This window comes from Carassius gibelio, chromosome A6 (genome assembly GCF_023724105.1).
Source record: "Carassius gibelio isolate Cgi1373 ecotype wild population from Czech Republic chromosome A6, carGib1.2-hapl.c, whole genome shotgun sequence".
Lineage (NCBI taxonomy): Eukaryota > Metazoa > Chordata > Actinopteri > Cypriniformes > Cyprinidae > Carassius > Carassius gibelio.
Window position 1 is genome coordinate 25,872,931 of NC_068376.1, and position 26,743 is coordinate 25,899,673.

The 26,743-nt window shown below is 35.7% G+C and overlaps 1 protein-coding gene across 1 annotated transcript in view; it reads right to left on the reverse strand.

The window, feature by feature from the left end:
* The window catches only part of LOC128015864 (receptor-type tyrosine-protein phosphatase gamma), an 83,823-nt gene extending 81,246 nt beyond the window's left edge, over window positions 1–2,577 (reverse strand). Inside the window, exon 1 of the mRNA XM_052600080.1 lies at window positions 1,931–2,577. Within this exon, the coding sequence (XP_052456040.1) occupies window positions 1,931–2,018 (88 nt within the window). The 5' untranslated portion in view covers window positions 2,019–2,577. The remainder of the gene's footprint in view (window positions 1–1,930) is intronic.
* Between the last annotated feature and the right edge of the window lie 24,166 nt (window positions 2,578–26,743).

Here is a 26,743-nt window from a genome sequence, read left to right on the forward strand (position 1 = left end):
CTTCCTGAACCACATAATGAAGTGCCCTTTCGTTTCTGATCAGCTCGGGGGAAGACATGGGGAACAGTCTTGGGTCAGAAAGTTTTATCATTCAACATCTACGCCCAGTGGCCAGACTATCTTCAATAAGAATAAAACATCTGTTCAGATGTAGATGTCAAATGTAACATCTCCCCATAAACCATTACGCAAGCTGATGTAACAGGCTGTTACCATCAGAGGTTATCTAAACTTGCGGTTTAACCATCACCCTACATGCTGACCATTTCAGCTCACTGTCAGCTATAAAAATATGATACCGATAATAGAAATATAGGGACGGCATCTGTGACAGTGTACAGAAGTGAGTGTCTGTACTCAAATAAAAGCTAATGAGGGCTGGGACAGGACAAGGAAACACTGATGTCCACCATGTTCCGTTCATCTGCTAAGGCTGTTATCCGTGAGTAATAAAGGCCTGACACATTTCCAAGCCTATATTTCTATTCATTTCAGTGCCGCCTCGGCAGTGGAGAAAAGGTCTGGTGTGTTCAATTTATTATCATGTTCCAAATTTCCAGCAAGACTTATTGCTTGGATTTTTTTTACTATGCTCATTAAGCTCACATGATGTCAAGAGTGTCCAAGAGCCACAGTCTAAACGGAAAATATGGCATATTTGATGCTTAAACAGAACTGATATGTATTGGCTGTAATTGCTGATTCATATTGGTTCTGTACAATGGTAATGTGGTGATTGATAATGCAGAACAATTAAAATATTTTCACATTACATGACCAGAAGTGGTTAGGGATGAGAATATAGGCACATATTAATGGGCACCAAATGTGATATTGGTCAACCATTAATAAGAACATTCAATAGTTGCTTTTAATATCTATGGTGGATACAGCCCTGGTTAGAAAAGCCAATGGTAATTGAACTAGATTCAATATGTCAGTTATATTTGATCAAAGGTTCCATAAAATGGTTTAGCTGGTTTTCCAACTGGTCAAGATGCTCTTTTGGCTGATATTTTTAGATGGTCAGGCTGGCAGCTAATTACCAGTTTGGCCAGGTTTGGAGTCCAGCTAAATCCATGTAAGACCAGCGAATCAGCTTATGCTGAATAAAATGAAATAAATGAAAAGCTTAATTTAAGGTGGCAAATTAAATTGGAGTAAAATCTAAGTGTAACCAAAATTTAAATCACAGCAATTACTGCGACAGGTTAAACTGATGGGAAGTAAAGATGCTGTTTTAATCATGAAAACCTTTAACAGTACACTACCTGTATGAGCTTCTCAAAAATGTAAGCATTTTTCTCCTATACAGAATCATTTAATATCCACAAATTATAAGAAAAGCATTTCTAAAACTAGCAGGCTGATATAAGGAAGACATAAATTAAATGGATTTAAAATGGATTTCAGTTTAATTTAAAAATCAAGTCAATTTTATTTAAAGCACATTTAAATTCAGCTACACTGATCAATGTACAGTACTGTGTAAAACATATTAAAGAGTTATATCAAATAAAAATAATAAAACAAAATTACACTGAAAAAAAAATGAATTAAATAATAATAAATACTTCCTCATTAGAAGCCAATCTAGAGTTTCTGGATACCTTCCACATAGCCTTGTTGACATCACCTTGGGAACAAGTCCGTGAGACCATCCGAGATCTTGCTAAAGCCTTTACCCTTTTCATATGCCTTTAATCATATGAAACCTATCAAATCCTGAATTATAGCATCTACAGTTAAGATCCTTTTGCTTTGCAAGGCACATATTTGCCTTAAACATGCACGATCTCTCTAAATGCCTCATGATCTCTGACACTGATCTACACGAACGCACCTGCTCATTCAGCACAACTTATTGCATTGAAATATCCCACAATCACCGTTCATATCATAAAATATTAACCACAAGAGCCTCTCTTACCGGGACGACAGCTGATGGGTTGGATGAGAAGGGCTGATAAAGTCAAACACAACATCCCCACACGACACGATCCTCGCAGTCTCCACATGTCCAAATGCGCAATTAGAGCAACACGGAATGGCGGATCAAACTGAGCGTCAATGAAGGAAACACACTAATTTGACTAACCAAAATAATTACAAGTGATCGCGGCGATTTCAATAGCCGGCGACAAATCGTGTGCCTGTTTCGTGGGACATTTCGGACAGCCCACAATCCGCACACACTTCTGCTCTTTGGCGTCCTTTACATGCTCAAGTTAATCCCAACCGTACACACTTTAAAACGCTCGTGCTCGATCAGTTCCTCTTGTGTGCAGCGCCCCTCTCGCGCGCATATACAAAGTCAGTCGCTGCGATCGCATTCAGCGCGGTCCGCTTCTCTATCCAGGAAGTTGTGCATATGAGCGTTTCGTGTTTTGCCAGAGGAATTAGTTGAGAAATCAAAGCCCTGCCCTCTGGATCCTAGCGCCGAAGGCTGTGGTTCCGCACGCCTGCTGAAGAAAGCCGAGGATTGGCTACTGGACAACTGAAGCACAAGACTGTTCTCATAGTGTGTCTTTCTAAAAGTAGTGTGTCTGTAGTTCCGCTCCTGAATTCTGATTGGTCAAAGCGGCGTTCCAAACATGCATATTAAGTAGGGTCGATGACGTGTCGCTTTCTATTTTCTTTTTTACACCTTTTCCATAATGAATCTATCTGTCTAGTATTATTTATAATAATCTTCCTGGAATTCTTAACTCAAAATTCCTGATCATTTTTTTTTTTATATTTAATTTATGTATTTCATGTAATTTATCTATTTATCTATTTATTATTTATTTTTTATATTTTTTATTTTATTTTATTTTATATATAATTTGTTTAAACTTTTTTTATAGATTACAGAACTGGTTTCGCCACTTTACATTTTTAGTTATTAAATTAAATATTTTAAAAATAGTGCAAAGTTATAATGACTTGTAATGGGTTTTATAAGGGTTTTGCATTCTCTGTAGTTGTCTGGAGCTGGAGCCATAATTAAAGAACGTTTTGAGCAGAAAATCTTACTCTGCACTACTGACATCAGCCTTTAGTCTGTGCAATGCTAGTAACCACAGCCTGTATCCCATTTCATTTGCTAGTGTGATATTGTTCAATTATAAACTATTATACTGTTGGGCTCTTTATTTGTATACTGAAAACAAAATACAAAATCTACATCAATAATATCTTACGGAATATGTGTTGCTGTCTAGTTTCATGAACCTAATGATTTCGGGACATCCTTTTATATCATGCCACCGTCAGTAGATCTCACTGTATTGTCTTTCAGCCCTGCACTTTTCACTGGAAGATGGGAGAGTCAAAATTACTCTTGATCTTGACAGAAGGTTTACACGGCATATTCTGGGCTTCTCGGATTTCAACAGTGCTCAAATTTCCCACTTGCCAAGAGTTCAGTTAAAACAATGTATAGCTATATTCTCTTAGAAAAAGCAGTTTTGTGAGAAAAGCCAAAGCCTCTATCCCTGCTTCACATTCTGGCCTCAGAAACTGTCGCTCTCCAAGGTGCTGAAAGTTTGCCAAGCTGTCATGCATTATCCATGGTGCTGACGACTCCCATTTCACAACACTGTCACTTATTGAGAGACTGTATGTATAATCTTTTGTTAATCACTGTGGAATCGTTACCTTAAAGAGATATTTTTAGTTCAGCAGACAAATAAAGGAATAGTTCACCCAAGAATTTCAGTTTGCTTATAATTTATTTACCCTTAGGCCATCCAAGATGTAGATTAAAATTTAAGATAAATTTATGTTTTTTGGATGCGAAAAGCTGCAAATTTGTAGAAAACAAACCCACCATTAAAGCGGTTACTTTTGGCCAAAATAACACTTCCTTCAGTGAAAAGTTTTATCCTCTGCTGTCCTTTCATATCAAACAGTTTTGGACTGTTTTGTGCATATTTCTCTCTTGATTCAGACAAGATGACCTTTTCACTGGAGAAAGCAATATTATGTATGGAAACTGGAGGTTAAAAATGAATAAATGTATGCATTTAGCAGACGCTTTTATCCAAAGTGACTTACAGTGCATTCAGGCTAACATTTTTTTACCTAACATGTGCTCCCTCGGAATCGAACCCACAACCTTGCACTGCTAACACAATGCGTTACCAATTGAGCTACAGTAACACTATTAAAAACTCTATAAAAATAGTTTTGTTTATACAAACATGCACCTTTTCACAAGATGTTAATTGATGGACTGTAGTCATGTGGATTACTTGTGGATTATTGTGATGTTTTATCAGTATTTTGCACTCTCATTCTGACGGCACCCATTCACTGCAGAGGATCCAATGGCGATCAAGTCATATAATGCTAGATTTCTCCAGATCTGTTCTGATAAAGAAATAAACTCATCTAAATCTCGGATGACCTGAGGGTGTCAATTTTCAATTTTTAGTGAAATATTAATTATTTTTTCTTTCATTGATATAACTTAATATTTATAATAATTGACAAAAACAGTTAAAACAAGAAAACTGAAATACTGTATTTCAGCTGGTACTAGTAAAAAAAATGTATAGCCTGAATGCACTGAATGCATTAATGTAAAAAAAAATCACATGAGCATGAATTAATGTTGTCTTCCTTGTTGTGAGGTCATGATCCCAGAGGGCTTTCATGGGCCAATGGTTCTCCATCACCCTGTCAGAGCTGTGAGTTGAATACTTTATCACTAATTATCACTCCAAGGTTTTCTCACCAGTGCTCGAAGCCTGTGTTTTTGTGTGAAAACTCCAAAGACAGCCACAAAACGGCTATGGGACAGGGAACAGCAGGGGAGTTTGGGAGAGCTGCCCAGCTGGACTTTAATTTGAAGAATCTGATTAAATTCGATATTTAATTACCCTTCTCTCAGAGGAGCTGTTTGGGATTGTCACAGTGTTTTGAGCTTGTATGGTGTGAACCATCTGCATGTACTTCTGGAGCGCTCTCTGGTGACCCCTGCAAAAAAGAGAAGAAATCATTTTCTCTTTCACTTCTCACTACTCTATCTCTCTCGCATGCACACACACACACACACACACACACACACACACACATTTTCCTTTATATATAGCAACTCTTTATTATTTTTTCAGTTGATTTCATGTTGACAGTTGCAGTGTAATATATGGCAGAGTACATCAATTATGTACCATTTATTCAGGCAACAACTATACAGTATGTGAAATTCAGTGAATCAGTGCAACCATGCACATTGTAAATCTCAGACATAGTCATAATTCACTGTTATGTACGGTAAATATTTCTTCCCAAAGGGGTCCTGTGCACATAGTTTATGTCACAGAGCGTGGAAAGCATATACAATGATATAGAAAGTGCTTGTCCAGATTTGATAACGTTTATAAAAATGTAAAGGCTGAGGTCAAAAAGGAAAGGGCCTACTGGAATGCATTGATAACTCATCGCCTCGTACACCTTGTTTAATGGCATTTATTGATACAAATTCCTTGTAGACGCATTCCTTTGTTTATCAGAAGAGTATGGCTTGGCCATGAAAAGAAAGAAGTGGTCATCTGTTTGCTTTGACAGCAATGCGGCTTGCAATTAAAATGATAAAAAAAAGCTTTAAAAAGACAGAGAAAACCTTTTGACGATGAGCATTTTATGAGGATAAGCTCAGTGATTCAACACTAAGGTCATTATACAATTGGAAGTGGCTCAAGTCACCCTAATAGAAAGACACATTAGAAAATTCCTAACGATGTTTGGATGATTCTGAAACCAAAAGGGGGCGGCTAGTTTTTTTCTCATTCCTTGAATTATTATCTTGCCTTTCCCTCAGTGCTGATACTAATCAAAAACAGACATGAAACCCTTATTAAAGACTTATCTGAATGAATCTTGGCAATCAGTCTGCCTCAACTCCGAGAGGGATATTTATGTTAATTAGATGCTTTGTCACCACGGTTTGTCATTCATTATTTGTGAACTTCATTAAGAGCGTGGTTGCGGGTGAAAATGTCTACAGCTTCTGGTTGGCTGCATAAAAATGCAGCCTATTTTTGAACCCTTAGGTATCATAACAACGATATGCATTTCTTCTGGTCTGAGATGTGCACCTATATCAGCTTATATGATAACTGCTCCATTTGCATACAGTATATATGCAATTTAACGCATTACAACATCACACCAGCACATTCAATCCGCAGGAAAATCTACTTATCAAAACAGCATCCACAACCCGAGACACTAACCTGAGGACGCTTGTCAAAATAAGTAGGAGATAAGAATATGAGCTTTTCCTCTGCTTTCACAAGCCATAGCCAATAATTAGGCCATTTTGGGATTAGGGAATTTGAATTTCAGCAAAAATATACTGCACCACTGCTGTTCCAAGACTGTTTTACATTTCTGCTTCAATGTGCCGATAGCCCTTGGTGGTGGGAGTTAAACATTTAGAAGGGACCGACCCCCAGGCTTAGTCGAAGATGTGATATCATATAGAGAGAGGCTAACCCATAGAAGAAAGCATGGCTTGTAGATTGAAAAGTAATATACTGTGTCAGTTTACAAGCTGTGAGATGGCATGTCTTTTTGTTTACAAAAAACAAAAAAAAAACAAGCATTGCGGCAGAATTGCTTTTTTTCTAGTCCAAACAACAGAGAAAAGTGCTAGCAAAGCCAAGGTCATGGGTTTGACTTCAGTGAATGCATGGACTAAAAAAACATTTACCTTAAATACAATGCAAGTCATTTTGAATAAAAGCATCTGCCAAACAGAACTGAGCAAGCTACATAAAGAAATGTAGATTGCTAAGCTACAAACTACTCTATAGAAACATTAACTGAAAGGCTCAGTGTAGCTTGCTACACTATTTTGTGTGATATGTAAAATATAGCAAGATGGAATTTGTTTAAATATCAATTATAAAGATTTCATAGGTCAGATCAGTGCAAATTGCTTACACAAAGCTGAAAATATAATAAACCTCCTCCTTCAACCATAACCTTTGCTGATAGAGGTTTTCTGATATAATAACTGTTGTTGCAATCAGATCCATCTATGGTTTTTGCTGAAGTTTGAACTATTGTTGACAGGTGACGGCGTGATTGAGCTAACCAATGAAATTGGCTATAGGCCGAGGTTTGTGCTGATTTGTGGAGCACCAGTCAGTGGGATTAACGTTTGCACCTTTGCTCCGCCCACCTCAGAAACAACCAGCTATATTTTAAACACAATATCTATATTGTTAAAATTATCTTCCTTGGTGTGAAAAAACCTTACAAGCTTCTGGTTTATGCAAAGAGCTAGAGTTATTTCCCTGGCACTGTCTTTGATTACAAGGTCGACTAGAAGAATTGCTGAACTGAATCATCTGAATGAGATGTGAACTGCTCTGATCGATTCAAACTCAAACTGTTAACCTCTCTTTTGATGATTCAGGCCAGTTCAACTAAATCACAAAAAGAAACAAATCAAAAAAGTCATTAATTCCATCAGACATTACAGGTTATGATTCTAAATGGCTGACAGAGAATATTGTATGCACGTTTTTATTGCTAAAATATTGTCAAGAAAACATAACATTGAAGTGTTTCACAAAACAAATGCAGCACTAAAAACAATTAACACTAGTTAATCAATACAATAGCTTTGTTCCAGAAAAGATACATGTTATTATGGTACTGTTGATCAAGTCACTGCTGCCAAATACATAAATGGACGACACATTTGGCAGTCCGCCATGGATAACTTCAAATTGCTTTAGCAAATAGTCAACTGTGATAAAGAAAGACAATAAAAATAGGAATAAAAGAACTCTATTCTCAATACAAAAGGCTTTGCACACAGAACAAATTTAGCTAGTTTTAAAAGGTCAGAGGTATCATTAGTGGAGAAACATCAATGAATCTATAAGCTGTGTCAGTGTCATCTTTTCTGAACACCCTTTTCTCACCCCTCACCACCCCTAAAGCAATCTCTCTGTTTGTCAATATCTGTAACCATCAGTACTCCCAAGGACATGCGAATAGGAGGGTCAAATGCTGCCGCTCAACCTAATTATGCTGATGGCGGCATGCAGCTAAAAGCCGGAAGGTTGTTGGCTTCCAGAAAAGTCCCTTTACTGTCCTCTGAACAGACACTCAGCATTGAGATTTCAATATGTTTGCCAAATGGGCCCGCTGGGGCTGATAATGTTGGAGACAATATCAGAATCATCAAAGGAAATGTCTGTTGAATGTGTAATCAAAAATGCTGAGCTGATTTCATTTTATTAACTTGAAATGCTGTGATATACAAATAAATCAATATGAATGCAAATGGAGCCATAAACATATAAATACAGTTAAACTTGCACATTTTGAAAGCTGCAGCTAAAACAAAAGAAAAATGAAAAATGGCCCATTTAAAAGAATCAGAGGCATATAATACAACTTCACTATAAATCCGTTTAATAGCATGTGACTGACCAAACATTTGTTATATGACTACAGGGCCTTAGCCATAATTCAAAAGTCCTGCGTCTACAATCGGGTCGGCTTTCTGGATCTGTGGGACTTCACCATGACACACTCATTTTTGCGTATTAACATCAGAACAATAGCCTGAAATGAGAAAATAAATAATTCAGCAAAATTACAGAGAGTCTAAAACTGAAATTAGGTCAAAATGTTACAAAAGACTGTAATGTCCTAGTCTGTATAGTCTATCATGACAGACAGGATTTGATAAAGTAGTATGACCATATTAACTACAACATAATTTGTAGAAAAATTTATAATTGATTTAAATAATTCACTTTTCATTCACTGAACTCAGTGTCTGCAATTGTGTTATGCGATTTGGCCGACTGAATTGGATCTTGTATCTGTAAAGCCCTTTCATTTTACCAAGCCTTTTCCACTTTAGCAGCATATTAAGCCAAACTGATTGGAACACCTGCCAACATCAACCTGACCCCAAAAACAAGGTCAGATCAAACCGTCCTCCAAACACAACTAAAAGAAAGTTTAGGATTTTAATTTTTATGATTTTTTTTTATTTTTTGGGGGGGGATCTAGGACATTATGCAATGTTAATGTGCAATCTATATTTGTTTATGACTGTACTTGGAGGAAATGAATAATGGATGTTGTACTTGCATCCCCCATTGGAAATAAGCAGCACTAAAAACAATTAACACCTCAAGCAAAGATGAGAATAAAATTGCCTGAGGGATAGTCATCACTCACCACTGATTATTATAAATACTTCTTCACTCTAGCTGATATATTCTTATATACTTACTGTGATCTGAACCAGCAGCATGTGACCAACATCCTTCTTTTTCCTGGAAAGAGATTAATCAATAAGATTTTATGGTTAGGGAAAGGCTTGAATAATGAACAACTGAACAGCACATTTCCCTCTCTACTTTCCCGTATAAAATTCGCCCACTCCTTCTCCATTACAATTCAATCAGCTTTTAAATGTAAGTTTTAAATCTGGAATGATTTTTAAAACTATATCTTGTAGTTATAGTTATCATATTTGTTGTGAATAAGCCTTAAAAGCCACAGATTACGCTAAGAGCTACAGTTATATCCTTGGCAGAGTCTGCGATAAAGAGGAAGATCTGAAGAATTGCTCAACCGAATAATTTAAATTAGTCAGTTGTTTACCACGAATGGTTCAAACTCTATAACCTGATTTTTTTAATGATTCAGACCAGTTCATATGAATCACTAAATGAAATGATTTCCTGTTTTATTGTCCACCAGGCTAAAATAACTTATGCTAATATAATTCCCATACACCTTGAAATGTACAGTAAGTGGCCAAATTTGAAGATCCTACATAGTGTAGGATAAATCATTTGGAAAATGGATGGATGGACTTTAATAAACATCCAGTTTATCAGCAGAACTGAGCTTTTTGGCCTCATTACATGGCACTCAAGCAGTTAGCAATAACCATTTTCTACCCGCCTTCCACTTTATTAATTATAAAACTCTCTATACTTTGAGAAAAAACACCACCTGTTCTGATAGGATTTTCTTTTCTCTGGTCCAACACATTCTAAGACAAATTGTTCATCTCTGAACATTAGCCATGACAGTTCTTCAATAAGCTTATAATTATAATGGATGGTGTTTGTCTGTTCTGAATCAATTGATTGGTGAATTGTGGTGTGTTGTATTAATCCAGGAGTATGGCAGATGATAAATCACTTAAACCACATCACACTTCAAGTTGTGCAGCCATATCTTTTCTGTTTTTCCTCAAACCAAGGCGATGCTTAACAGAAAATCCAGCTTTTTAAAATCAGTGCGTGCATGGTCAAATATGAATGATTACATCTAGCATTTTAATATTGCTGTTAGAACTTGATAACATTATCCTGCCATTAAGATGACGAAATTAAAGATATTTACTTTTGATGCTGCAAGTACACCGTTTCATTTCTGATCTTTTTTCGTAAAGCAGCTGCTGAAATTTAGCCACCTATAAATGAAGAATGAGGCGAAGGGGTGAATGGGTGACAGAGAACAGAAAACCTATACATTTCCCTCTAGCTTTAAACTGACAGAGGAGCACTTCACCTCTACCCCCATCTTTTAATCATCTGATTTCTGCCAGACTCTCAATTACATATGACAGTTGGCTTTCTGTTTGAACGAGGGCCACTTTATCTTTGTATGTCATGGTTTGTTAATCACATCTTTCTTCAATTCATGTCCAACCAGCTGAACAAAATCAAAAGGGAGGTCTACAAAATCAAGGAGGCTATTTTAATGTGTAAAAGGATTGTTAAACCTTATTTTTCTGCCTGCTACTTTAGCCCTTTTTGAGTCCATCACACTGCTAAAGCAGTAGAGCATTCAAATACATTGCAAAAACAGAATATCTCTTTTTTTCTACATTTCAATAAACGCGAAATTGCTGACTCAGTGTGTTTGAACAAATCGGTTGAGTGATTCAACAGCTCAATCATAAAACAGCCTTTTTGAAAGAATCAATTCAGTGAATGATTCACTGACTCATTCATTATGTTTAATTCTTAAATAAATCAGTGCACTTGAACATATCGACTCGATGATTATTTGACTTAACACCACCTACAACATTGTGTTTTGACGAATCAGTTGAGTGATTCAATAACTCACTTATAAAACAGTCACCAGTTTTGTTCCTGAATTAATCAGCATTTTTTTAATGAGTCAGTTGAGTAAGTAATTAAATGACTCCCTCATGTTTTGTTCCTGAATAAATCAGCGTTTTTGAAAGAATCGACTGAGTGGTTGATTCACCTCATTCAGAATGTTTTGCTCTTAAATGAATCAACATGTTTGATCAATTAACTCAAGGACTCACTCATTAAGACCTACTGGGAAAACAATGTAACCTGTTGAAACAACACTAATGTACTGACTGACTGCTTGTATTATTTATTTATTTACTAGGGGTTTGATTACCACCTGAAAACCCCACCCCAAGTCTCTACCACAAGAACCACTTATATTTAAGATGTGAACCCATTATTGAATGTATATTGTATAAAAATGCTCACAAAAGAGAAATTGTAATGCAGAACATATTTCTTGTCACAACAGACATTAATTGTACATGAGGAAGCCTGCAGTGATTTCTGGGAAGCTTTATTGGAGCTGAGCTGGTCTATTTCAGCTGAATAGTGGTCTACAGACCTCTGTCTCTAATCTCCTTAAAGCTTTTTTAAATGTCCTTGCTCCTCAGTCACCAGCTCATGCTAATCTAATTCTACAAGCTCAATGTCTTCGCTGAAGTTTGTGATATGCTGGCACAGCATGCTGGTAATGATTTATGAACATGCCTTAATTGGAACCTTTGCTTACTCTGAATGTGCCAGAAATTCTGCTGGTATAAGCGCATGTATAAGTTGTCTTGGAAATTTGATTTAATTGTTAAAGCTGAATGTACTGTACATGTGAATGAAATGAAATTATATAAAATGGTTTGTGACATGTCCCAATTTTAAATGCTATGCTATAGAAGAGGTTTTAACTTGACATGAAAACCAGTTTTGCCAGTGCTGCTTTTGTTAACTCTGGCATAAAAAAAAATCCTAATTTATGGCTGATTTTTTTATGTATATTGTATTAAAAAAAAAACAACAACAACAAAAAAAAAAAAAACTGACCTTTGGGCTTATGAAAGTAATGGCTCCGTTCACTTTCTGAATCACCTAAATTCATAAAATGTATGGTGTCACTATAAAATCTTATTTTAGACTATATTTCTCACTGTTGCAATATATGTCTCATTTTTAACTTATCACCAAGGCTGAAATGTTGTGAGTCTTCTCCAATTCTGATACTGATTGGTGTCATTCAAAGTTATTCGGCAGTAAAATTGGTTTCCAAGATTACATCATCATCATCATCACAGAGTCGATCATGTGAGGTGGCAACAGTTAATTGAAAACTAATTCCCTTAAGTGGACAAGACTGATTGCTGTCGAAAGTGTAGGTCAGCAGAAGTTCTTAAACCCTCACTAAGTACAGCTATCTTTGCCTTCTCAACTCCCTTTCTAACCTTGATTCCTGAAATATAAGAGTAAAACTGGGTTCAGAAGAAGCTTTGGTTGTTGGTGAAATTTAGATTCTTTGTGATGATGTTTTTGTTGCAGAACAAGCGTTAAACAACAAAAGAAAAAAGCTGAAAATTATGGGGTGATTGTTGGGGATGTAACTAAGAGTATGTTTACACATCAACCATTGACTAAAAACAGAAAAGTGTTTCCTTTGCATTTTTGACAAGTTTTGTTAATGCAATCCTAGCTCAAGAATAACAAAAACGCTAGATTATGCATGCCAGGCCAGTAGTTGGCAACAACACTTTGTCACATAAAGAAACATTACTCGTCTGTGTACATACCTATAGACTAGACACGCAATACTGATTTGCATATTGTCACCATTTTCAAATTTGTGTTTTTGTAGTTTACACAGACACAATAGCAGTATAGTTTTCAAAAACTTACACTTTTTAAGCCCCAAAAACATAGATAAACCCAATTGCAGACAGACAGACAGACAGACAGACAGATAGATAGATAGATAGATAGATAGATAGATAGATAGATAGATAGATAGATAGATAGATAGATAGATAGATAGATAGATAGATAGATAGATAGATAGATAGATAGATAGATAGATAGATAGATAGATATCTTTAGTCCTGCCTGTTTGAATTTATGAGCATTAAGTATGGAACTGTCATACTAGTAATTTCAAATTTCTAAAGATATATGGCGGGAGCTATAACCCCACTCTAAGTGATGGATTTTAATGGTCAATCCAGGATTAGAATGAAGCTATTTATTTTCAAGGATATGAATAACAGAAATGTTCACCCACAGAGAAGCAGCGAGACATAATTGGTGTCTTGTTTTCACCGTTAAGCTTGTGAGCGACCAAAGCTGAGCTTGAGGACATTAAACATGGCCAGGAAGGGTAATAAATGAGACCATGTTCCAAATGTACAGGTACATTTTTATGCTTTATTGACGATTTGACTTACACAGGGAAGAATTAATTGCATGGATTATAAGAAGACCAAAGTTAATTGAGGACGTATTAATGTGACTTATCTCTATCTGCAAACAAGTCATGAATTGTTAGTTTGAGAAACAGCTGCATGGATTAAAAGGGCAAAAGCTCAGATCTCTCTCGCAGCCTACATAACAATAACAAAATAAGAAAGAAGTGCATATAAGTATCTAAGTATGTAATTAGACAATTCTTAAAATAACAAAAAGAGAGTCCATCATCATCTCGGCTTCAGCCTGTCCTCCACTCTGCATCGGCAAGGCAGCTAATGGGGGAGTCTTTGTTCTGTTGTCCATTTAGATTTTCACAGTGAGCACTTGGTGATAAGATGTTTGCTCTGCCGTAAGTCCGTATGGCAATTATGAGGTTGTTACACAGAAAAACTGAAGGTGGTGCGAGAAGAAACTTTACTTTCTTAGACGTGGAGCCACAGTGAAAAGGCCTATTGCAGAAGATTGTTTCCCAGCTCTTCTGTGTCAAATATATATCAACAAGTGGAAACCAGACTGCAATATGGTTATTGAATGCCTCACTGTGCACTTTTCTTCACATTGGATGCTTATTTATGATGACTGATCACAGACCATATGTCTCAGCTCTTAATGATCTGTAAAATGCATGCAGACAGAATATTATGACATAACGTCTAGATCTGTGAAATCTGGAACTGTAATTGGGATTGTGTAAGGAGAGGTTGTGCATCCCAGTGGTCATATTAACACACCGAGTATAAATTACTTTAACAAGCTTCACAAATAACTACCATTTTAAAATGGGTCAAAGAACAAAGTGTTTGATGTAAAAATAACAGTTCAGGATGAGGAGCTCATTAAAACAGGTGAGCTGATAGATTACAGTTATGCCTTTTTCGATATCCAGCACATTGAGCAAGGTAATACACGAGACACTTTTCCCACCTTGGGTTTATTCCAAAATAATCTTAAAATATGAATTTGTGGAGGTAATATAAGAGGTTAGTTTACATTTTGTAATGGGAACAAGATCATCATGAATATATAATATTGCTAGTTTTAAAGCAAAAATAATAGATGTGCAAACATTGCTTTTTACCCATCATTAATCCTGGTAAAGCAATACTTTTGTAAAGTGATGATGCTTATGGGTTATCTTTCACAGACAAACTATACATCTTCCATCTTCAAGGATATCCTGGTTGTTTGATAAAAGTGAAAGGCCACTAGGACTGCAAAGCTCTAAAAATCACAAGGAATGCATCATGATACAAGGATTTTTGCCGGGGAAAAAATGAAAGGACTCTCATTACCGGAATGACCATGAGCTGTGTGAACTTTGTGTTAAAGCCGAGCAAATGATTTGGTCAAGAAATCCAAAGGCAGTATATGGGTCATCGGCAAAACAATTAGAGTGTGAAAAAGCCCCTGAAAACATACAGTACAAAGACTGTTGATCCTGTTCTCACAGAGCTGCATTCCCAAACCAAGGTCAGGGGTGGATTTAGTGAATTGGGGGCCCAAAGCAAAATATAGGAATGGGGCCCTATACGTTTGCACACATATACCTAGATCAACCTTGAGGTTCCTTTTTTGTTGTGATGCTTGCTGCTGCACAATGGTGCCCCATAGTTGTGTCTATGCTTTTCATGTACTGTACATGTTACAATGGATTTCTTTCATGTTGTAGGCTACGAAATAGCAACTGATTTACAGTTGAGAGACAGGTTTTCACAAAAACTAAATAAATCAACTGAGCTATAAGGGTTTCTCTACATAATCAATTCACAATTTGAGCTGTGCATTAAATGATTCAGACAGACTAAATTCAGCAGCAACAAGTCTGTTGGCTGAATATATTTAGCAGCTTCTACAGTTAAAGATAAAACTTTAAAAAACAGTTTTTAAAATAAATGTAAAATATTTATAAATATATACATATATATCAAAATATTTTATGCATTATTATTTAATTGTTATACCATTAATAATTAATTTATTTAATTTGTAGTTAACTAAGTACTTAAATAATCTAATCTGTTTGTGTCTTGGCTTACAGTATTTATTTACTTACACACCACAACATCAAATGACACTTCACTGGAAGTTTATGAGCTGTATTATCTTTATGTGGAAGTTCTAAAACTTGCTCCGTGCATAAGGTCAATTGTATTTACCTTTGAAAACAAACAAAGCTGGTAAAAGACATGAGGTTTTGAGGAGAAAAACGAGAGATCCTTCTTGCATTCCAGCAAATTATTAATGGGATATATCGTAAATGAAATCGGGAGAACAGACCACAAAGGTGCAGTATATGTTGTCCTTTTCATACAATGACAGCAGAATGTAAAGGGCAAAAAGAAAATAATCAAGAGGAAAAGAATGCAGGGACTGAAAAGAGTTCTTGCCATATATATTCTTATTATAACATGTCATGGTTAAGTACCATGCATTACGTTATTCTCACAATGTCTGAAAAGGGAAAATTGACAACTCATTCAGTCAAACAGATGGATGAGCTTTATTTGAAGGGCAACCTTATGATTTGAAATGATTTGTTTCAGTCTTTATGAATGGAAGTTCCCCAAACTTGAAGTGCCACCCATATTTCAATACGCAGTAGGCTTGTTATAAATATGGTGGATATGAAAAGCATTTTAGGGGGCCCTTCACTTTTGATGATTTACTCATGTTGCTCCAAACTTGTGTGACTTACTTTCTTCTGTGGAACACAAAAGAGTATTTTCCACATAGTTACACTGAATAGGGACTGAGGCTTTCAAGCTTCAGAAAAAATAAATAAATAAAAATGAAAAGATGCAAAAGCACCATAATATTATCACAAGTGGCCATACAAGTAATCTGAACCCATAGAGAAACAGACACAGACAACAATTTGTGAAAAAAAGACTTCTCCTTTTAGGGTGAACTATTCTGTCAGTTTGTACTTTACTCATTTAAAGTGACTTAAAGTATGCAGTACATATTATATATAAAATGCTCATCATACTGGATACAAATCTGATCCAATGACTCCAGCTTCTGCACAGATTTTACAATAAGCCTCAGAGGGAAGCAGTCAGACACTCAGATACTGTTAATTGTTCGTTAATCTTGTTCAGTCTGTCTCTATATTCCAGTCTGAGTTGTCTTGTGCAAGTCTGGAATAGAGTGTCAGGCCTTGAATTTAGAGCATTATCTCCTTAGGTGCATACAAACTGCAACAAAATATTGAAATGTTTTCAAAAGACAAAATATTGCGAGAATAAATCACAGGTTCACTGAGATCCACATTCCGCTCAAAATAAAGCAAATGAGTGACATAATGAGACCATCAATAATAAATCTGGCAGCAGTAAACACACTGACCTATATATATCGCTTTTTGAAAAGTGATAAGGCAGAGACGGAAATAACAGACCATGAACATCTCATTCCCTGGAGCTCCATGAGATTGAATTTGCATTTCAAAATGTCACTTTATAAAATCTATCACACCTCAGCAGCAAGTCTGCAATAAAACATTGCCAACAAGACCATGGAAAAGAAATATGGATGTATAAATGGCACCAAATGCAAGATTATGCCAAGCAATACAGGAGGTCAGAGGTCAAATGGACTGAAATGCTGCCGTGGTGGCATCAAGTAAAGCAGCTGGCTTGAACAGAAGTAACTGAGTTCAGAAACAATTTGTTCTTACATTTCTGCTTAAACGTAACCACAAAACACTGGTTATGCATCCTCTACACTGGAAGCACTGGGTCAGTTGCATTATCCATATTCAGATTTAATTAGAACAACCCCCCTCGCTGTGGCGCAGATTTATTATTGGCCATTGACTGATGTAATGGGCCTATCTGAATGCAACTTCTCTGGGATTCTACACATTCTACACCATCTCAAATGGACTGATGGGATGTTTTAGAGCCTGAAGGGACAGCTCATAAAATCCAATTAAGGCCATGCCTTAAGGAGGCGGGGCGGGGGAGTGGTGGTCACGCTCCAATCACTTTCAGCCGCTTAATGTGTGTTTTTCTAGAATAAATGTCTGCAGGTGCTGAGACAAGACTTCCCTTGTGTTTAGTGAAAATGGCGAGGTTGGTTCAAGCACACCCATGGGCTAATATGCAACAATTCATTTTTAAGCAAAGAAAGAAAAAAAAAATGCTGCCGATGCAAAGAACATGGAGACTTCAACCGCATTCATTGTTTGTTATATTCACAAATCTTCACCTGCTGAAATATGTCCGAACTGATCAAATATGATAGTTTTAACTGATTTAAAGTTGGATGATGAAGTTGGAACTGTGAGATATAAACTCACAACTACAAAAAAAAAAAAAAAATCACAGTTGTGAAATTAATTGCAATTAACTCTTTGGAATTCAGAGGTAAAAAAAATAGAACTGTGAGAATTCTGTATATCTCAGTATATAGTTCATATCTAGCAATTATTACTCTTTTTCTCAGAATGCTGAGAAAGTCTTGAGATAAAACGTCCTTATGATCTTTTGAATTTCTTTTGAATTATATATATATTGTTTATCCTGTGTTGGAAACAGGCTTCCACAGGTTGCACAGTGTTTTTATTAATATTATTAATTAATTAATTAATGTATTTATTTTTTAGTTAAATCAATAATGATTTACAGGCAACAATTTATTTAAAAGCTAAGCAAAAAATACTGCTGATTGCAACATCACGGAGACTTTGCCTACATTTGTTGTTAGGTACATTCGCAAATACTCACCTGTTACCTTAGAATCAGCATATTCAAATGAGCTGCATCGCTCCTAGCAACAACACTTTTTAGAAGCATACAGCTGCATACTGATTGGCCCCCTGTGCTGCGCTTACCCTAGGTGAGTGTTCATTTGAGAGGTGATTTGCATGTGCAGGCCATCCTCAGCCAGACTCTAAAGACAGGTGCTCCACTGACTGCTTTTCTATTACTACAACATATAGCACGGTGTCAGCTTCTGAAGACTATTCATCTGTGCCTTACAACCCAGCATTTTGTCAACAACACTTAGCAGTCAACTCCCAAAGGGCTTTCTAGAATCAAGCTATTAATAATCTTGTTTTTTTTTTTTCACTCCCTTACTGGTACAACTGACACTTAATTCCCAGAGGTCCCTGCGATCAATGGATCAGTGTAATCAATGATTATTCTTCATGCAGTTGGTGATTGTGACCCATGTAGGACATGCAACATAGGGCTGCACTGCTGTCCTTTAGCTCTAATGGGTTCCTTGTTGTCTATGATCCTTGTAACATTCAAAATAAAAGTAAAAAATAAAGTCCTGGGCAGATTACTTACAGATTGTAGTCCATTACTGATTACAAATTACAAGACAAAATCTGTAGTTTCAACAAAATCCATTACATTATACATTTCATGTCATTTAATTTAATCAGACTACTGTTTGATTACTTTTTAAGTAGGACATTCGATATAAAAATACAAGATTGATGTAAAATACAATAAGAAAGAAAATATATTCCATTCATTGTTGTTAAAAACATGACATTACATTTATAACAATCAAAATAAAACACTTTACAAAAAATATGAAATATTATACTTGCATCTCACATGATGTGAATAATATGTGATCGATAAAAAAGTAACCGTAGTCTGATTATTTTATATTGTATTTTATATTGTTAAGTAATCTAATTACAAGCACTTTTGGAATTTTTGGAATCTGATTACGCAATCCAGATTACATGTAATCAGGTATTACCTAGCACTGGTTATGAAATATGACTGAATTGATCAAATAAAAATAAATGTGATGGCTTTAAACGAACCACACAAAAGGTGAAAAACTATTCAGTAATATTCATAAGTATTAAAACGTATAATTCATATTTCAAAAGAAGGCAGTTTTGTTGTTGTTTTTTCCTACTCAAATTCAGCCCTATAAATCTATATAATATTTGATATTAACAATTCTAAGAGTTCAATTCTGTTGTACACAGTCTTCTAATTGCCTTCTGATTGATAGTTTAAAACAATCTTACTAAGATATATTATTGGGAGATATAAAATGATATTCATGATCATCATATTTGATGAACTGATATTTATATGCATTTTATGCAAGTAGTCTGCTATACTATTACATAACATATTATAAGAACTCATTCATTAACATCAGGGTCTCATCTTAGTCTTTAGCCATAGAAATGTCAGCAGCTGCACCAAATTGCATGTTTCTGCTCAGTTTGGGCCTCTGAAAAAGAACAAGTGATTTTTTTTCCCCCCTCGTTGGGTGTAAAGAAAAATCTCATTATGTTCCTATGACATAGGGTCATAAAAGCCAGATGTCTCAAATATAATACTTGGCTCAATAAACTGTTCCTTTCCCCCCCAAAAAAAATTCTTTCAAAGTGAGACTTTAAAATCAAATCTGGCACACTGATGCTTACAGTGTTTGGTTTTTCTATAACTGACTAAAAGCTGCATATTTACACAATAACACATTGTGGACGTTCTAAAGTGAACAGTTATTTTCTGGAATCAAACGCACTCTGATGTGAAACATTCTCAGACAACATGTTGCATGTCTTCATTTTTCCAGCATTCATCGCAACAAGAAAAGTAAGCTATACCTCAGCAGATAATGCAGTCAGCATCACCCACCCGTTGCTGTTGCCATTTGAATACACGGACTTAATTTAAATATATTTGAATAATACATTCCATGTACGCATTTGATTTGCTGCTTTTGCAGTGGTGGAAAAGAACAGAATCCACAAGCTCATGGATAAAATTGGTTTTCAGGTTCATTATAGTTTGCCTGTCACACCATTGTCAAATTAATAATGTGTATAATATAGTTTTCCTGTTGTTTATTATTCCGAACCGGCAAGACTAACAATACACTAAGGAGGAAATGATAAAATGTGAGACAACAGGTTGATTAAACTTAATTTTACAGCTAACACAGAATGAAGATGTTATTCTAAGAGAATTTTTATGCACTAGAAAGGTTCAACGAAGCCTGAGCTAAAATGTGTGAAAAAACAAATACAGTATAATTCTCTTTCTGCAAGAATTAGACTTTGCATTATTATTCAAATTGTTCCATATCAACATTCCTAGTGTCTTCAAAAAAAAAAAAAAAAGAAAGAAAGAAAAAAAAGACACCTTAATATAATTCCAAACCAGTGTGACTTTCTTCATATGGAACACAAAATGAGATGTTTAGCAGGATGTTAATGGATGTTAATGCAAACGATGGCTTCAATTTTGGGCATTTCTTCACACAAAGTTATCATATGGGTTAAAATAAATAAATAGGATTTGCTGTATTGACTACTAAAATGATGCTTCTATGATATTATAGACAGAACTTGATCACCATCTACTTTCACTGTTTGGCAAAGACAAACTACCTGCCTGAAATCTTATGTTCAGTTCCACAAAATACATTGGTTTGAAATCATACCAGGGTGTGTAAAGGATGGTAGGCTTTTAATTTCGGGATGAACTATCCCTTTGAGTTAGGAATCAGACATGAAAGACACACTTAACTAATGTATGAAAACTACTGGCAATTATAATCAGCAGATTTCCTATTACAGTAATGTGCGTATCATAAACAAACTGCATACTAATTGTAAACTCACAAGAGAGGAACAAGCTATTGCAATGTTCCCATAAACTCTGCATTTATTAATGTCTTTGAGTAAGTACTTCTAGTAAGGGCTTTAATCATAGTATTGTGGGGTGAAGCAGTTTTGGTGGTCTGATCAGAACATAAAAAAAACACAATTATTGCAATTATAAACAATTGTCTGGCCCCAGAGAGAGCTCTCGTGGATGTACATTTATGTTTTTGACAGATGCTGTCTTCTCAGCTTAATGATTTAATTGAAATGTAGAAATGCTGATAAGTTGTAGTGCTGCATACAAGTACTTCCAGTGAAACAAAAGCAATTAACAGGGATGTCATTATCTGTAATGGTCACAACCATCAAGAGGCCTTTTTATTAAAATCTAAATTGCAAAAAAACAAAAGCAAATAAACTCAGTGCATAATATGACATTTCCAAAGACGTGGATTTTCATGTCCTTCTGTTCTTAGTTTTTATTATCGACAATTATTGATAGAAATCTGAATTCTGAATTCAAATAATCAATATTTAAGAAATGTATTAACTACACAATACACAGATTAATTATGATCAAATGATGATAATATTCATGACAACCAACAAATCACGATTTTGTGTCATTCTAGGTTGGGGAACATTCCCGGCTGACCCTATACCTCTTACTGGGCTGCTAAATAAAAACCAAAGGCTCGTTATCAATCTTCATTTAATTAGTCTCCACACAAAATCTGGCATGACAGATTGTAATGGGTAATTATGCATGCTGATGAACAAATATCACGCATGCCAAGATATGAGGAGACAGACGAGCATGTCTATGTATGAGACAACTCAATGAGTGAGCGACATGACACAAGAAGCTCAATGGCCTGTTCTCACAGTTTGCTTCACGAGCACTCTGAATATTATTTAAAAGGAAAAAAAAAGTCTTCATAAGGTTTCATCAAAAAATAATAACTTGCTTCCATTTTAATGATATCGCCCAGGCCACATAATATAAAGAATAACGTTACAATAAACCAGCAAATAACAGCAGATGTGACATCATTGGGATACATCACAATACTCAAGTGTGAATTTAAAAGTTAGCCTTGGCACATCTATGACAAAAAGCCTTTTGCACCGGAACAAAATCGCTCCTCAAAGACATGTTTCAAAAATGAACTTTAAGGAAAAGTTATTTATTACAGTTTGTACAGTATAAAAACCATTATCCCTATGGAGAGTCCCCACAAGGATAGTAAACCAGTGTGTGTGTGTGAGTGTGTGTGTGTGTGTGTAAATCTAAGTGCATGCAATCTGAATTCTCACTGAGAAAATAATGTGACATTTAAATGCTACGCGTACTGTTCTTTAATTGAAGCTTGTTAAAATGACACATAAGAAAAACACATGGATTAGGAAGTGAAAAGTACATTTGGGGATACCTGGCTTCATTTTGTGAAAGCTGTTGATTTTCTTTGATGACATATTCCCTTAACAATACGACTGTTTCGAGTCTATCTGCAACACAAAGAGCTTTTTGCAGAGCTAAATATTGGCTTTGCATTGAATTACATTATTGTTCTCCTAAATCACTGTCAATTAATGAAGAACACATAATAGCTATCAGCACGTTTTCTCCGCGTAAATGTTTTGCTTCAGCCCAATTTTGTAGCAACTGGACGAACAATCAACTGTGGCCTTCAAATGGCATTTAGAGCTGGCTTATATTTACCTCATGCATAAACAGTAATTACACCTCACCACTTCTTCAAACAACAGCGTGGGCGAAGATTCAATACCAATCCAAGTAAATAAATAAATATTATTAGATAAATAATAACTCCACCTTGGAATGAAACAGAATACTGAATAAAGAAATGCATTCATTAGCGAGTTTCAACATTTTAGTCAAAATGGCACAAAGAACTAATGTCTGTTTGTGCTTCTTCTGCCAATCATTTGGTCATATTATATTTTCTGTCCCGAAAAAACAGACATTAATCATGGATGGTGTGAATATCACAGAGGTGCACAGCATAGATGCATATAGGAGGACTTCACACAGCTTGTGTTTCAGCTGAGTGCTCAAAGTTGCCAACATGTTATTCATGAGATCTACAGCTCACAGTGTGCTGAACTGCATGCACGGCAGCCTTGCGGCAGATGACTCTTATTGATAATGTAATCCTTTAGAGGTCAGAAACATGCATCATGGCTAAGAGAGCTGGCGTATCCATCATGCCTGCTCCTCAGATAAATGATCTAAGAGTGAGGTGTGCTAATGACTGCTTTTAATGGGAGCACCTTCTATGGAATAGTACATAGGTTGAATCTTAAATTTCAGGTACGTTTACAAAAACACAACTTTTTATGAATGTTTCAAGGTTAAATGTGATTTTATTAGTAATCGCAGGTACCGTTTTCTATGTAAGCAAAGAGACTGAGGGCCCTATCTTGCACCCAGCGAAATTGACTTTGTACACAACGCGCATACACTTTGCTCATGTAATCTACACAGATGCAACAGTTATTTTTGCAAATCATAAATTGTTACACTAAAAAAATATTAACACATGAGATGACGGAAATCATTGTGGTGTGCCACGAAGATGTGAAAAAAATAGGCATAAATCTAGCTTACAAATTATTCAGGCTAATTATTCTCCCATCCCCATACAACACAACTTCTCTGTCTTTCACTGCTCTTACAAGAACATCAGTCTCCTCGGCTGTGAACCGCTCCTGGCGTGCGCCTGGTAGATACGCCATAATAATAGCAATCCATAATGGAACTTGCGCACCTGCTTTTAAAGGGAATGTTGGATGACGCTCTGATTGGTTTATTTCACGTTACGCCCAAACCACACCTATGAATAATGAAGCTACTTCAGACCAACCCATTTTAGATTTGCGCCGGGCGCAAGAGCCATTTATCCCGCCGGGAAAATAGCAACAGCGCCAAGACCCGCCCACAAAGTTACTTGCGTTTCGCGCTTTGACACTTGCGTTTCAGATCGTTAAAATAGGGCCCTGAAACATAAAAGCATTGCCATATTGACTTTAGAAAAATTGTGTACGAAGGTTAATAGAATATTTAATTATTGAAATTGATATGTTGATTTTACTGTATTTGAACATTTGGATGAAATGACCCACTACCAAAACAGCTTCACTAGTGAAAAAGCGTTTTATAAACAAACTGGTTTGGTGAATAATTCAACTACTCGCTCATTAAGATGGTCACTCGTTTCACTCTTGAGTGAATCATTTGAATGAATGATTAAGAGATTCTAGTCACTTGTAAAGATTTAAATTTGCGCAGCTTGTCAGTTAACAACGGCTCTGTGTAGTAACAGCTGCTTTAAGTGAAATGAAGCTCCTGATGGAATTTACCACTGATTAGATAACCTGCTTTACTGACGAGATGCACATTAATTATCCACCGATATTCATCATGCACCCCTAACAAACTTCATAGATGATGGACATCACTACATAAATGTTATTCCCATTTCTTTTTGGAGACAAATAATTAAACACACTTTGTACTCCAAACTCCAAAGAAGTTTTTGCATCTGACAAATGTTTTGTTTGCTTCTTCACCTTAATATTCCATCACAGACTTACTGGGAAAACACAAACAGAACTCATTAACTGCGAAGCCAAAGGTCCTCGAGCAGTCGGCACTCTCTTACTCTTCTGATTTGTACAGTAATCTAAAACTGTACAGTAATCCAGGGGAGCGGGAAAAGGTCAGTATATGAGGGGGAGCCGTCGCAAAGCCTGAGGCTCCAGACAGAGGGATTAGTCATTGCTATATGAGAGCAAAAGTGAGTGAGGGAAACAGATTCAGCAGCTTGTTTAAAATGAGTGGGGGAGTTCGGGAACAGGAGAGATAGCAGTGAGAGCGAGACAGAGAATGAAAGAGAATTAGAGTTATGGACTTGCCAGCCTGTTTAATTAAGGTGGACGAGTGCAGAGATATGATACAAGCCTCCAGCAAACTGAAATCCTATTTCACACAACTTACAAAACAATTCACTCACTTTTTCTTTACTTTTTTTTTTTGCAGTATTGAAAGACACTTTTCCATCTGTAACAAAAGCCACAGTTGAGTTTGGTACAGTTAATTTAGTTTCTTAAAAAACACAGTTGAGTTTGGTACATTTAATTTAGTTTCTTAAAAAACACAGTTGAGTTTGGTACATTTAATTTACTGGGCACCAGAACATAGTGCCCACATTTAATCAGCGCTCATTATTCGAAAGAAAAAGATTTGTTTTCATAAGATTTTAACATAGTCTACTAATTTATATATAATCCACCTCTGAAACTAGAGGCTGAAGAGATGGAATAGAGTTTTGGGGGTCCTAAGCAAGTGTTTATGTGGGCCCCCCTTTAGTAGAAATCACAAGCGTGGGTTGTGTGGTGCCTTAACACACTGCTGCTAAGTTGTATTCTAAATTTCTAAAATCTATTAATAAACACTAAAACTATAAAAATTATTTTGTTAATTGAAGTAAAACTGACATCAAAATATATAAATATTAGATGAAAATTGTACACATTTAAAAACTTAGAAATGTTGCCTTTGCAACAAACTGAAGTAAAATAAGTTTATGCCGAAATACGAAAAATTGCTAAAACTGAAATAAATATAAATGAAAGCTAAATAGAAATGTTTAAAAAAAAAATACAAAAGAACATAAAATTACTCAAACGGACACGGGAAATATAAAAACAAAAGCCAATATTTTTTTTTTAAATACTAATAAATACATAATAATATAGAAATATCACTAAAATAAAAAAATTCTGAAAACAGCTAAGACACTATCTACTGAAAAAATACTTTTCGTTTAGTGCTCCCAAACAACGTGAAAACTGGTTATAATTCTCTAGTTTATTCCCAAGTGCATTGGCAAATCAGGGTCAATTATATTGTTAAAACACTGTATAACTATATCCTTGAGCAAATTCCACCGTTTATGTTCCCTCTGAGAGAACAGTGTTACTGCAGCATATTTCATGTGAGTGAGCAAGAGTTTCAGTGTGCTCCTGGCCTGCCAAAAGGTCAGTTTAATTCTCCTTGAGAAATCTGTGATTAATGTCCTCTTCCCTGTATTGGTTTTTCAGCGACCTTTCCTGTCCTATTTTGGGAGCTTGCAAAATTAATCCTATATTTAGCGGCCTATTAATAAAGAACAATATCTTGCAACATATCATGCTCATGTCTGTTGTTTTAACCAATGGGAAATATATTTGCATTTTCTGTGCATTGATTTTTCGATGGGAAGTAAATTAAGATGAATGATAATTATAAGAGGTTTGTGGGATAAAAAAAATGACTTCAATCATTTGGTTAGACACTCAATATTTTACAGAGAGAGGTGCCTTCTTATGACTTTGCCACTGCTTCTGTTTTTCCAAGAACCGTTGCGTGTGCAATTCAAATTGTCTAGTAGTGCCTACTGTGGATTTTATATACCATGTTAAATAATACATCAAATTCCTCTGAAATAGAGAAACAGTCTTGTAGTTCCCATTCTGAAGGACAAGAGTTATTTTGGAATGCTACAATGAGATGAAAAAAAATCTCAGTCCTAAACTGTTC